The 15,578-nt window shown below is 35.2% G+C and overlaps 1 protein-coding gene across 1 annotated transcript; it reads right to left on the minus strand.

The window, feature by feature from the left end:
- LOC108981400 (putative leucine-rich repeat receptor-like serine/threonine-protein kinase At2g24130) lies at positions 1–3,484 on the minus strand. The gene is made up of 2 exons (XM_018952546.2): positions 741–3,484; positions 1–483 (listed from the first exon to the last, which is right to left on the minus strand). The coding sequence occupies exons 1-2, from the start codon at positions 3,316–3,318 to the stop codon at positions 71–73; spliced, it is 2,991 nt and encodes a 996-aa protein (XP_018808091.2). The 5' UTR covers positions 3,319–3,484; the 3' UTR covers positions 1–70.
- Positions 3,485–15,578: the final 12,094 nt, after the last annotated feature.

A 15,578-nucleotide genomic window follows, 5' to 3' on the forward strand; every position in this document is an offset into this window, starting at 1 on the left:
TGTAGAAACTGAAGAATAGATCAGAAAAGTAAATTACACTTTGATGCATGTACAATTGTGAGAGTAACTGTTAGTCATCGCCTAGAGTGGAAGATGAAATTCCAAGGGAAGAGGTGAAGGTTGCTGTAGTGTCCCCAGTAAGGTATCTCTTGAGCCGATTCAAATCATCGGCTGCATCGAGCATTGTAGGCCTAGTAGAAGGAGACTCCTGTGTGCAAAGGATACCCAACTCAAGTAACTCTCCAATTGCAACTTCCCACATTTTCTTCACTTCGTGGGATTGATCTTTTGATGCTCTCAACAAAGAAGTATCTATCACTCTTTCCACCCTTCCATGGAAGTAACTCTTCACCCATTGGTGCAAACTTAGCCCACCAACAAACATGTCATCCGTCGGTCTTCTTCTGGTCACCATCTCAAGCACCAGAATGCCAAAACTGTAAACATCTCCTTTTGTGGATGTAGTTGACCCAAACCCGTACTCTGCATTAGAATATTTTGAGTTGTGATGAAGGTTTTTGTTCTCAACCTATTATTAACAAACGCGTAAAATCACAAACTTTTGTGCTGATTAATTCCCATCAAATTCCAAAGGAAATGTGAATGGGAGCTGCATTTTGCAAGGCCTCCAAAAGAAGCACCCATTTATCAATTCCCATCAAATCCCAATTAAAAGAAATTCCTCATCTTTCATTTATTTTTTTATTTTTCTAGATGAAGTGGCAAAGAGAAATCTGTACCTGGTGCAATGTATCCAATAGATCCACACAATAAGTTTGCAGTAGAATTTCCCATTTCAACAGCTCCGCCATTTCCACCTCCAGCTGTCATGACTAACTTTGCGATCCCAAAATCAGAGACTAGAGCTGTCATGTCATCATTGAGAAGAACATTACTTGGTTTCAGATCACAGTGTATGACTCTGATAGGGGAGTGATGATGCAGATAGGCCATCCCTTCAGCTATATCGCTACAAATATTCACTCTCTGAAGAAGGCTCAAATCTGAAGAACCTGAACCCAAACCTGTGTTCGAGTGCGGGTAAAGACGGCTATCCAAGCTGCCATTTGCCATGTAAGGAAGAACAAGAGCCTTAAAATCAGGTAGACTGCATGCTGTTATAATCCTTATCAGGTTCCTATGACGGATCCTCTTTAACACTTGGCACTCTCTGCTAAAGCTCTTCGTTGAGTTTCCAGACTGCAAGTGTAACACCTTGACTGCAATCGCAGTTCCGTCTGGAAGAACTCCCCTATAGACACGTCCAAAGCTACCTGACCCAACAAGTCTCTGTTCATCGAATCCTTCGGTTGCATCTGATAGTTCTTTATAGGTAACTCTTGGAAAATTGAGGATCAATTCTGGTGTACTTGGTTTTCGAACAGTTCGAGTCTTCCGAGAGTGAATAATGGCTCTAATGCGCCGGACTCCAATCACACAACATACTGTGGATAAGAATACTGATATAAATATCACGATGACGAAAATAACCAAGAACACAGTTGAATGAAACAAAGGTCCGCTTGTCTTGCAAATCGGAATTCCAGCAAGTCTGTTCGTAACATTCCTGCAGAGTCGGTGATTCTCCAAGAGCGACATCGCTGTTATTGAATCGAAGACGCCACCGGTTGGGATTGTTCCTTTAAAGTTGTTAAAGGAAAGATTTACATAGACGAGTGAGGAAATTTTACTGAGGCTTATTGGAATCTTTCCGGATAAGTGGTTTCCAGAAACGTCAAAGGATTCGAGGTATCTAACCTCCCCTAAGGATTCTGGAAGCTGCCCTTCAAGCAAGTTGTCCGAGAAATTTATCTTCGTCAATGCAATGCAACTTGAAATCTGAGGGAAGATATTTCCGGTAAATTTATTCGAAGAAAGATCCATCTCTTGCACATTTTCCTGCTTGCTAAGTTCGATTGGCAAAGGCCCTTCGAGATTATTATGTGAAAGGTTCATAAAAATTCTGATATCACGTAGACCTGCCAGCTCAGGAGGGATGCTCCCTGTCAATCTGTTATGCGATAAATCAAGCTTGTACAAACCTGTGCACCGTCCCAAAGTTGGAGGTATAGTACCTGAGAGAAGGTTGTTGTTCAAAAATAGAGAATATAATCCAATTAAATCTCCCAAACTTGCAGGGATTTCACCAGAGAATTTGTTGTGCGACAAGTCTAGCAAACCAAGGTGAGCAACCCTGCCTAGTGCTGAAGGAATTGCACCTGTGAACATGTTTTGCGATAACACAAGCTGATCCAAGCTTGACAACTGATCGATCTCTTCTGCTATGGTTCCATTTAGAAGATTGGATGTCATGTCCAGGTCTATAAGACTCGAAAGATTTCCTATATCCGGAGGAATTGATCCAAATATTTGGTTTTCTTGTAGTGAAAGATATTGTAGTTCTACACCAAGACTGCCAATGGAGCTTGGCAATTGCCCCCCGAGGTCCATACCATCAAGTTCAACCTCCGCTATAGCAGTGCAGTTTCCAAGTGCATTGAAAAATGGAGCAAGATTGGTGTTTCCATCATGACTTATCATATCATTATATGATAAATGAAGAAACTGGAGGTTAGGCAGTTTCCTTACAATCTCTGAAGGCAGTTCACCAGAAATATTATTATACTCCACATCTATGTTGGACAGGTTGCAAGTAATTAAGGAGGGAGGAAGTTGTCCAGTAAATTGGTTATTGTACAAATTGAGGTTCCACAATTGTGAACAATTTCCAATAGTTTCCGGAATTTTGCCTGAGAGTGAGTTTCCGGACAAATCTATGTTAAGCAAAAGAGAGCAGTTGGAGAAGAGGAAAGGCGGGAGCGTACCACTTACATTGTTTGACATGATATGAAGCAGAGTGAGTCTAGAAAGATGGCCTAAGGAGTCTGGGATTGAACCATGCAGATTGTTCCCCACAAGTCGAAGATAGCGGAGATGTCTAAGAGAGGAAAATTCAGGTGGAATGTTGCCGAAAAGATGATTGCCATTGATCATTAATATACGAAGGCCAGTAAGATTGGAAATAAAGGGTGAAAGCAGCCCTACAAGGTGAGTGTCTTTCAGTATGAGCTGTGATACACGATGATGGTGTTTGTCACATCTCACGCATTTGAAATTGCACACTTCATTAGTCTCGTTCCAGTTTGCAAGGGTGGAATTTGGATCGAGTGTAATGGTCTTTTTGAATTCCAACAATGCTGCCTTGTCAGAATTCAGAGACAGGTGAGGGGGGTTGTGATAGCCTGAATTTGTAACACCAAAAGTTAGAGCCAACTGTTGTAGTAGGAGGAGAGACAAGGCTTCTAGGAAGATGGACATGTTGGAAGCGGCTGATAATCTTACTTTGAAGGATGTCCCCTCTCTTATTCTTGGCTTCACACTGCTTCATATCAAAACATACTAAAATGACAATACCAAGAGGGTTGGGAATTTTAGTGAGCAGATCAGGTGTGGTTCTGGGAATGAGAAGGAGGTTTTTAGCGAAGGTGGAAATAGACCATTTGGCAAGAAACATTCAATGGAGGCAATGATTTTTACAGAGCACTAGTAAGAATATTCGTATCCTTTACATGATGGTTGCAACTATGATGAGTGGACTTTCAACTCAACCAAAATGGAATACCCACTGAGATGACACCATAACAATTTATGCAAAAGATTAGTGGATGGCATTCTTCTTTTAGGGGGGGGTGGCCGCATTCCAAGCTCAGATATGCGAGTCGATCTTGTTCTTACGGATGAATTTTAGAAAATCTAGATCAGACATCACTATTATAATGGTCCACCAACATTGACACGGATGCTGTAGACATATGAGAGCTTTCACCTTCACATAGTCAATGCTCTATCTAAAACTGCGACATGTGTGATGTGTCTTTAGGCCACCTAGCGTAACGTCTCAATGGAAGATCTAAATCATATTGTCTATATTCTAAAAAGATTAGTTAATGATACAATTGGAGTCCTATTAGAACCTTATAAAGAGCAAAAACTTCTCATTCTCAAGCAATGTGAGATCTCATACACCATCTACTCTTATCTATATCATATGGAGTATCACAATCTACTCCCCTTAAATTCCCGACGTCCTTGTCGGGCCTGTCCATTGTAGGTAGCATGGCTCAAGTCCCATATTTCTAGTCAGGATAAGCTCTGATACCATTTGTAACGCTCCAATAGAAGATCCAAACCACATTGTCTATACTTTGAAATGACTAGTCAATGATACAATTGGAGTCTCATTGAAACATTATAAAAAGCAAGAACTTCTCATTCTCAAATAATGTAGAATCTCAAATACCATTTACTCTTATTCATATCATATAGGATATGACACCTAGTTTGGTTGGTCTTCTACTTATAGGATGGGAATAATATTGCTACTACTTAATTCCAGAACAAAAAGAGAAATGGAGTTGACATTCAAGGTATAATTTGGATGGCCCTTTTGCTTTCGGGGTATTCATTAGATTGGAAAAAACAAACAATATCCGTGCAAATCAGTTGGGATTCTTCTGGATGACCAAAAAATTTCTCAAACTACTAAAGAAGACAAAGCAACCAGGATGATGGCTTTTCGTCACTCACATCATTTTGTGCAATTCTACTCTTATTTTGAGCAACTGATCTTTTGTATATTTTGCATTCCTAACCAGTTCCGCCTACACTTGCTCTTTTGTATTAATTTATCTGTAAAGTAAATGTTACTGTTTATTTTGAATTTATCATCTTTAATTACACATATTTATTAAATAGATTTTAAATGTTTTTATCAATTATTTAAATAAAAAAAAGTGACCGAAAATGCATCACATCAATCTATATGATAAAATCTAAAATAAAGATAATATTTTTATTATTTAAATTGAGAATCTTCTTAATGTTAAACAAATCTGAATAGTACTGTATAATTTAAAGGATATAAAAATAAAAAATAAAAGGAATGTCGCAAGAGTTTCTATTTTTTTTCTTATCACGAACAATTCATTTGATCGAAACGAAATTAAACTCATTTATCCAAACTGATGAGATCAATCGCTTTTCTATAGTAACTAAAGAAAATCAGCTTAATTAGTATTTTCTGATGATTCAATGGAGGTTAATTCTGACCATGTTAAAACTTACATAGATGGCTTGAGAAAAGAATTTTCCATTCCAAAACAAGCTGCTCAAGTTAAGGAGTTGAATGATAAAGTTATTAAAAAAAGAAATAGAACTCAGGCTTGCACTGAAAATTTAAGAAACAGAAATGCTGAAGCCACACACATGGGGATCACAGTGGTTTTTTTTTTTATTTAATGATTAAAGAAATATTTTTTAATGATGTTGTAAATTTATTTTTTAAGTATTTAAAAATATTTAAAAAATACATGAAAAAACAAAAACAAAAATTATACTGTCGGGATCCCCAGTGTGGCTGTAGACCCACTCTTTAAGGCTACGTTTGGATGTTGAGCTGACCTAAACTGAATTGAGTTCTTTATGAATGGTAGTGAGTTGAGTAGTGGAGGGAGTTATGTGGAGCTCACCTAAACTGAATTTAAAGTGTGTTTAGATATTAAGATGAGTTTAGTACTTTTATGAAAAATTGAAAAATTGAAAAATATTGTGAGTCCCACATATAAAGATGTTTTAAGTTGAAAAATGTTGTAAGTCTCACGTGTAAGAAGGTTTTAAGTTGGGATGAGTTTAATAATTTAAAAGTTTAGTGTTTGAATGTTAGACTCAGTTTAAAATTAGACTGAACTTAGCTAAGTTCAGCTAAGTTTGGAAACCAAACGTAGCCTAAGAAAACATGCTCGATCCGTTTTACTAAAGCCAATCAAGAAGGAAACAGGTTGAAGAACCCCAAAAGCCCAGAGAATAAGGAACCTATTATAGTCTTTTGAAAACATCAAGACTTGGTCATGGGCTTGGGCCCAACTGATTCAAACATTCAACAACAGCGAACATCTTACATTCTTAAACACATCCCCGGCCCAAATATATAGATAAAACCAAATATATCCAAAGTTCGAGTAACTTAATTATATATATGAAATAGGTGGGTCTTTTCCATTATGAAAATTCAAAAGGAAATGTGGTAATTGGATTAGAGGAATATTGCCAAAGGCTTGCGTCGCCGCTACCCATTGTGCCAAATTGTGCGCGCATTGATTTTTGAATTGATGAATTTTCCAAACTTTGAAAAAGAGGAGATGATGCTTGATATCACTGTTGATTGGGGTCAAAATCCAGTCCTGTGCCACAGTGGGATTAGAAATTGCATCTATGGTAATACTTGAGTCCCCTTCAAGTAAAATGTTTTGCAGGCACAGTCTCTTAGATTCGGTAATGGCCATCAATGCTGCTCTGACTTCCCCAAGATTGGGATTCACACTGCAAATGAACTCAGTGATTGCATAAATGATTTCACCTGAGTCATTCCAGCATATAGAAGATAAAATACTTCATTGGTCTCTGACTGCAACATCAAACCTAATGAGAAAAGAACCTGCTAGATGTCTTTCTTCTGTTCTTATCTTGTGACTGTTTTCAATTGCCCAGGCTGATAAGTGTTGCTGGAAGGTAGATAGTACAGACTCGACAAAAGCAAATGGAGAATGTGATGTAGGAATCTGATTATGGGTTTTTTTTATTTCTGAGAAACCATAGGTTGTCCATAGTAATGGTGGCAAATAATTGAAATGAATGTTGATATTCTTCTAGAATTTTTAGGATCTCAGAAGGTTTGAGAATATTTTTTTATCCAAGTAGAGAAAGGTTGTCTTGCAAAGGAAGTGATATCAATGGGCCATTTTGAGTGTCTCCACAATATTCTTAAGTAGAAGTAGTTGAGGAAAAGGTGGGAGACATCTTCTGGTTCAGTGTTACAAAGAGGGCATAGTATCTAGTTTTCCTCTAGTTGGATGACACTGTTGATCTTGACTCTGGTGGGAAGGATGTTGTGACTTGTTTTTCAGAGAAATAATTTCAACATGTCTTGAAGTTTCAATTTCCATAAACTCTTCTGGTTAATAGACTGATTGTTAAGATTGAAAAAGTTATTTTTTGAAACAAGAGCAATATAGGTTGATTTGACCGAGAAATTTCCAGAAAAATAGTGAATCCATTTAATCTTGTCATGGACCAGATGATAATTGCGATTGGCCAGATGGTTTTTTTGTATTTCTCTTGAAGAGTTTTCCAATAAGAGACTATTGAGAAGAAGAACATTCCAACGCCTTGGTTTTTCTAGAATGAGCTTAGAAACAGTCATGTTAAGATCAGACTCTAGTTGGTTGTTGAGGTTTGGGTGAGGTATGGGACTAGGGATGAAAGGAACCCATTGATCAGACCAAACCTTAGTGGAAATGCCATTATTGATTTGAAAACAAATACTGGAACAGAGGAAATCTCTTTGTTTGACTAAACACTTTCAAAATCAAGAATCATTGGATTTAGAGGGTGCTTCCATGAATGAATTTGTTCCTAAGTATTTCTTTGAGATCACATCCTTCCAAAGGCTTGTAGAACCATTGAGTATATATGGACCAGGCATATTTAGTGACCAAGGTAGAGTTGAAAGAGGCCATATTTTTTAAGCCAATGCCTCCTATTGATTTAGGCAAACAAATGGACTTCCATGATTTGGGAGTAAATTTATTTCTATCACCATATTTGAATCCCCACCAGAATCTACTAAAGAGGGAGTCCAGATTTGTATTCATGGCTTTTGGGGTAAGGGATGAAGACATAACATAGAAAGGGATGAAACAAGCAATTGCTCTAATGAATACAAATTTTGCAGCTTGAGAAAGAAATTTGGATTTCCAACCCTGGAGTTTATTACGGATCTTCTCCATTAAGCCACTTAGGAAGTTTTTTCTACTAGCACCATTGAAAAGAGGAAGTCCCAGATAAATAGAGTTAGGAGGGAAAACTCTGAAGTTGAAGGAACTTTTGACATCATTAATGGCAACCTGAGTGGTATTTCTACTAAAGTGAAGAGAGGACTTTCTTTCATTGATCTTTTGTCCTGACCACTGATTAAAAACAACAAGACATTCAGAAAAATTATGAGCATTTAGAGCAGTGGTCGACCCAAAGAGAAACATGTCATCTGCAAAAAGGAGATGAGAAATAAGAGGACCCCTTCTAGACAGCTTTATACCCTTAAGACCATTGAGTTGTTCATTTTTAGCAATAAGTCTAGACAAGACTTTAGTACCTAAGATGAAGAGGAAATGAGAGAGAGGATCTCCTTGATGCAAGCCCTTGGTGGGATGAAAAACCCCTAAGGGGATCCATTAATGATGATTGAATAGGTCACAGTGGTGATACATTCCTGAATCCAATGAATCCATTGTTGTCTAAAACTTGCTTGCTTTAGGATTTCAAGAATAAAGGTCCACTCCATGGAATCAAATGCCTTCGCCATATCAATCTTTATAGCCATTTGTCCAATTCTTCCCTTTTTTTTTTTCATACTGTGGAAAATATCTTGGGCTAGAATGATATTATCTTGAATGAGACGGCCAGGGATAAAAGCAGATTGGCATGGAGAGATAATACAAGGAAGGATGGTTTTTAGCCTGTTTACAAGAATTTTTGCTATAGTTTTATAGCACACATTAGACAACCAAATTTGAATGATTGAGTTCCTTTAACAATTTCCCTTGGATAAAAAATTTTTGAACCGCAGCAATCAAGTCAAATTTGATTATTTCCCAAAAAATTTTATAAAAAAACCCGTAAAACCATCCGATGCAGGTGCCTTGGTGGGGGGAAGTTTCATAACAACATAAGCTATTTCCTTTTCATTTGAAATTTTGCAAAGGAAATCATTATGGCTTGGTCAGCCATCCAATTGTTTCTTTCGATCTTGAGGCAATCAATGTTGTTCTTTCTATGCCTAATAGAAGTGGAGGCTTGAAAAAATTTTGTATTTAGATAAGTGGAAGTGAGCCAGGTATTTTTGGATTTTTGCCTCCAAAGGGATTCCTCTTTAAGAAGCAGCTCATTAATGTTTTATTTGAGATAATTTTCTATGGTGCAAGAGGATGGTTGGGAATCCTGTGCTTGAAGAGAGGAAAATGTGGATATCAAGGTCTTGAGATTGGATTAGATGTGACCAAAGGTATTATTATGATTTCATTTCCTAAGGGCTTTCTTGGTGACTTTGAGTTTTTTTGAAAGGATGAAAGAAGGGTTCCAGCAAAGTAAGAACTCCAAGCCTCTTTGATAACTCTAAAGATAAAAGGGTCCCAAAGCTAGAATTCTTCAAATTTGAAGGATTTGGGAAGGCTCTTCTTGTTTGTTGTATCAAGGAGAATGAGAGCAAGCTGAAACATTTAAATCTTGATTAAGAAGGCAAGGCTCCCCATATATTTATGAATATTCCTTACATCGGTATTGTAATTATGATAAATGCGGATAGGTAAAAAAGAAAATAATAAACAATTGTCATAATTTGTTGCAAGTGATTAGTATAAATTATAAGAGTTAGTCTATATACAGTTCTCATTTAAAATTATAATAATATTATTTTAAAAATGATATTTTTTTTCCTTTTACTCTCATTCATCAATGAGACTGCACACGCAGTCCTCCACTCAGGGCTACAAATATAATTTCTCAAATTATAATATATTTAGAATGAGCAGTTCAACTCATGAAACTATCCTTTTTTTTTTTTCTAAGCAAGCAAATTTTGATTAGAAGCGGAAAGGATGATACATGAGGAGAGGGGCGGAGTTCCCCAACAAATGCCCCAGTACAATAACCACAGTATAAAAGTGGTGGAAAAAAAGAAAATAAAACGGGTTTTGGGACCAATTTCTTGGTCCCCACCCATGCCCTACAGAGGGGACGCCGTTGTAAAAGACATTAGTTAGCAATTCACAAAGTCATGCAAACTATGGAACCACCGCCAATGGAGGTGGAATCTCCGCTGGAAGGGTTAAAGTTATGAGTGCACTGCAATTTGTTGTCTTGAGATATTTTTTGAAAATATTCGTAGTCCATTTTTCAATATCATCGGTTAGGGAAAACTATAACATAGTCAAAAGCACAGCATCAGATGGACTGATCTGTGAGCTAGTCATCTGTCTTCCCACGCATCTATGGTGGTGCGTGGCAACCACACACCGGTAGTATCGAGGCAAGGCTAGGCAGATCTGGAAGATCTCGGCGTGGAGAATCTACTGGTACGGCGTGTGTAACTGGCGGAGGTATCTTGGCACGAAGGTGCATGAAGACCACACACGGAAACAAGCCGCGCATGAGGGCCACACGCCAAGTTTTTTGAAGCGATTCCGCTATGTCCTAGTAGATCGGAGGTTGTAGAATGGGGTGGTGGGGCGTGTGTCGACTGATGGCAGCTGGAGTGCAATAGATCTAATCAAAACCGAACCGTTTGAGGGGGAGAAAAATACTACCATGAAAGTGTATACACAGTGCGGTAATGGAAAGTGATAAGAGAGGAGAGTGAGAGTCACAACTCCACCCTCCTCTCCGGCAAAGACACTCGAATAAATTAGGTTTTCTAACCAAGGAATTCTGCTACAAAAAAGGAGTTCTCATGTTGCAGGAAATTAATGCCTCGTTTGGTTATGCAATTCAGATGAGATGTTTTATTGAAAATTGAATAAAATATTGTTATAATATTATTTTTATTTTAAAATTTTAAAAAGTTAAATTGTTTATTATATTTTGTGTAAGAGATTAAAAAATTTATAATAATTATATGAGATGAGATAAAATAATTTGGTTGTGTAATCAAACCAACAGTAAATGACAATGATATATAGATATGCACGCTTAATTGGTTGCTCAAAAGCTAAAAGATATTATAATGATTGCTATTGTTACTACAGTCCTTGTATTATTAAATTAATACGCGTGAAAGAACACTCTAGAGAATTAGACAAACAAATACTATCAAAAGTGGTACATGTGAAACACAAAATATAGAGACTTAAAAGAAATAAATATTTAATCTAGCATGCTTTAAATTGTCTCCTCTCAAGATCTCCATCTGTACTTGTTCTGTTTGAGGGGTCCCAACCCCAATGGACACGTGCGATCGCAATATCTATCTCACAACGCCTACGTTCATACTAGTCCCGTAAACTTATAAAGAAGATCAGATAAGTCCAAGCGTTGACGTGTATGGTTTGAGGGGAGTCAAACCCACATGTTAGATTGAATATTTAGGAAGAGTGACCGTGAGGATGTGTAAAATAAGGGATTTAATTGCATTGCGTACATAAAAATTAAGGTTGTGTTTAGACGTTGAGATAAGTTGAATTGAATTATGAATAATAATATTTTTTAAATTTTATTAAAATGAATTTAATTTTTTTAAATTGAGATGAATTTAAAATTTGTATAAAAAATTTAAAAAATAATTAATTTTAATAATAATTAATTTAAAATAAATTGAGATGAATTTACTTTATATTGCATCGGTAAACAACAAGACTCCGTACCGAACAGCCGGGCCTAAAGCCCAACCAGCAACACCCAAAACGACCGATTGATAACTATATATTTTGAATTGAAATTCATTGCCGCCACCCACCATAGGCCAAACATTTCATAAACTACCAGGTTTTTGTCTCTTACATCTCTGTATTTGTACTTGTTCCCGATGGTTGCTCAAAACTTCAGCGGCAGCAGCAGCAGCAGCAGCAGCGAACATCTTCCTTACTCCTTATAATATTTATCTTCCCTAACTACATCACCATATTTTTTTGTAAATGCAGAAAGGTATAGAAAATATCAATAAATAATTGTCATAATTGTAAGTGATGTGTATAATATATAATTGTAGCATCATATATATATATATTAAAATGGGAATTAGTTAAAAACCATCTTGATCAATTCAAACTTTACCTAACCAACTTGGCCATGTATAGTCTCTTATTACAATCTGATAGATGAATATAAACACAACTAAACCATCTTATCAAATTTATAAATATATTTAACCCCGTTCTTTAGTCACACTTTGTGTGAGACACGTAAATTCGCATCAAGATGAAACAATTAGTTAATTTTTCTTTCGTCTTTAAAGACTATTATATAGCCACTTGGAAAAATGTCAACTCATTAAGGTCTCGTTTAGATACAGAAATATTCTTAACCCATCTCATTTCATCTCATCATTACAATTTTTTTAAATTATAAAATAATAATAATATTAAAAAATAATATTTTATTCAACTTATATAAAATCACATCATCTCATCTCATCTTACTATCCAAACAAGTCTTGAAAAATGATGAGCTTAAATTAAACCAAGCTGTGCCATGAGAAATCTAAAATAAAGAATGACAGTGGCCGTGGGAAACTGAAGAAAAAGTTATTCCAAATTCCTACTGCATGAGCCTCCAAGGTTTACCAGGATTAAATTATTAAATTCTATTATATGGCCAACTGAAATGGGCTGCATCACAACAAACAAGACAGGCTGAGGGTTGAAACTCGAAAGAGATGTGAATGATTTTATAATTTCACACATCTCAACTGCTCTGTTCTATTTAATTGTGTATAAATAACGGCCAAACCTTGATATGCTTCATCAACCCATGCAACAGGTTCCGAACAAGATGAAGAATCTGATCATTACGAGCACCACATCCTTTCTCATTTGCCTCGTCATTTTTCATGGGATTTCAACTCCTCCTGCATTGGTCGAAGCAAGAAACTTGCAAGGTGTAAAACATTTAGACATTATCTTTTTAATTCTATCGATCAAACTGCATGAAAATTAGCCTATAATTGCTTTTATGTTCTCCTATCAATGTACCATGTCAATATGATTCGACCTTAGGTATATATTATATCTTATGGTTTGTAGAAAGGCAAAATACAAGAGAAAACAACTCTACTAATACCAATGTGCTGTATGTTTCTTGGCTATTGTAGACAGCTCAAGCATCTCATTTGGGAACATAGATTGCTTGAAAAGACCCAATCCATCGCCGCCGCCGCCTCCAAAAACAGCACCACCACAGATACCAGTTTCAGAAGATAAATTTTTCTTGATATCTCCTCCAAATCTATCAACATCTTCAATTTAATTTGATGTATGGGTCTAAATTTACAAAGTGTGTGTATTTTGTTTTCTTCATTGTTGTCTGTGTAATTTTTTCTTCCTTTTAGGTCTCCAAAATATCTAGATTCTGAATAATTAAGGGTGAATACAGACTGTGCAAGAATTTCTAGGTTCCTCATCCTATGTAGCCAATATAATTAAGTGTTTTGCAGTCTCTCTGATACCTTATAATTTTCTGAATAATGAATATAACAGCCCAAAAGTTGTGGAATTATTAATTTTTGTTAGAAACTACCTTTTATTCTTTTTCATTTTGTATCTTAAGTTGAGAACTGCTACAGATATAAAGAAATTACATAAAAATAAATCACAAACTGACGTGATTTCATGGAATCCGTTAGATCTACTTTACAATAAAAGTAATTTCAGAATCTGACCTATCACAACAAATCGCATTAGTTTGTGATTTATTTTTGTGTGATTTTTTTATGTTTAAAATATTTTCCTTTCAAATTATCAAGAGCTACAATTTGTGTCAAAGCATCTATTATTTTTCAATTTGCATACTACATTTCAAGCTCTACATGATGAATAGCAAAGCTCTACATGAAAATCTAACCGTTATGAAATTCTTCTTTTTCGTTTTGCTAGTGTTGGCCAATGCCAGTAGAACCGTTGACGTTTTGTGCTAGAAATATTCAAAAATTGATGGATATCATGGAAGTTTGTATCAGGCTTGAAAACAAATCGAAAATTTTAAATCTACAAATGCAGTGGGCTTTCTGCTGGTCCGGTTTAGTTACAAATAGACCTATGGCTCAATATCCATTCTTTTAGTTTACCGCGATTTCAATTAAACCATCAAAAAGCCTAACAGTCATTGGATGGACTACTGCCTCGTTTGATATAATAAAAATTGAAAATTAAATAAAATATTATTTTTATTTTAAAATTTTTTAAAATATATATTTTTTATTATATTTTATGTAAAATTTAAAAAGAAATATAATAATTATATAAAATAAAATAAAATAGTTTAATTTGTATAACCAAACCAAGCTAGACAAGCTTCAAGCTTATGCTTATTTCGATCCAATCGATTCTGGTTATATTTATATAACTTCATATTCAAATATTTAAATTTTAAGATTTAGAATGAAAGACATGTACGACATATAGATTGATTCAAAATAATTAAAACTGCTCTAATAAAATTATAAAATATATTAAAGACTCAATAAATATAATAAAATGTATAAAATCTTTATATGTAGTCATTTTTGTATATTTTTTATGCATTTTACTAATGTGATTAGTTGCGTTATTTTTTTAATATAAAATAAATATTTTAGCTAATCACATCAATAAAATACACAAAAATACATAAAAATGGTTATATATAACAAAAGGAAAAAATTAATTGTAAGTGATTTTGTGTACTAATACGCGTACTCATTTAATATGATTGGTCAGAAAGTAGATTTTATTGAAAACAGTACTAATTTGAATTTAAAATATAAAGGCAACAATATTAATACGTAGATTGGTATGTAAACTTACTTGTACATAGCAAAACTCATAACAAAATTGGGCCTAGTTTGTTTTTAGGAAACTTCTCAACTTATTTCATTTATTTTTATCTAATAATTATAATTTTTTTAAATTTCAATACGATATAAAATAAATAATTTAAATTTTAAAATAAAAATAATATTTTAATAATATTTTATTTAATTTTTTAATTTTAATCTTAACTTTATCTCTTCTTATCAGTAAAAATAAAAAAATAAGGCTGCAGTAATTTTACTTGTCAGGCCGCAGTACTTTTTAACTTATTTTACCTATCTATCTCTCGCCTTGCGTCAGAACCGAGTATTTTTGCGTAGGCTATCTTTTGGGGCGGGCTAAGTTCAACCTAAGCTTACCTCGTCTAAAAGTCGGTCTCGGCCTGTTGTTGATGGAGTCCAGCCCAACAACACAAGCTCAGCCCAACCATTTAAGGCATACATTCATGATCAATCTAATTCAACCCACAAAACCAGAAGAGCTCGGCCCACTCGACGTCGGTCAGACTCAGACCACAGACCACCGTCATCTTCGATGAACACAAAATGAGTTTTAAAGAAAAAGGAAAATAATAATATAAAAAAAAAAGGCGGAGAAAGCATATTCTGTAAGCATATGGAAGTCAATGAATCCAAATTTGTTGAGGATATCTCTTGTTGGCAAATAGAAAAGTCAATGCAAGACGAGAAATATATAGAAAAGAAAAAATTAAATTTCGATAAATCTTATTTTTAAAGAGACCTTACTATTAATTTAAGATTTTTTAATTAATTTTTATCGTCGGAAATATGATCCACGTCTATAGAACTTTCGCGGAAAATAAATGAAAACAGTAATGAATGGAAAGGGAAGAAAGAGACCCTTCTTAAGAAAGAGGGTGGGGTCCCTTTTTCCGTGTAATAATGTCTATACAATTATCCATCTCTGTCTTCTCTTTATCTTGCAGGTAACGCCAACCAAATTCAC

The sequence above is a fragment of the Juglans regia genome, chromosome 7, assembly GCF_001411555.2.
Source record: "Juglans regia cultivar Chandler chromosome 7, Walnut 2.0, whole genome shotgun sequence".
Classification (NCBI taxonomy): Eukaryota; Viridiplantae; Streptophyta; class Magnoliopsida; order Fagales; family Juglandaceae; genus Juglans; species Juglans regia.

Excerpts from the sequence above, each read along its gene's own strand:
- LOC108981400 (XM_018952546.2), bottom strand. The coding sequence starts at position 3,318 with ATGTCCATCTTCCTAGAAGCCTTGTCTCTCCTCCTACTACAACAGTTG. Across the intron at positions 484-740 it reads TATTGGATACATTGCACCAG|AGTACGGGTTTGGGTCAACT; the intron begins GTACAGATTTCT and ends ATTCTAATGCAG.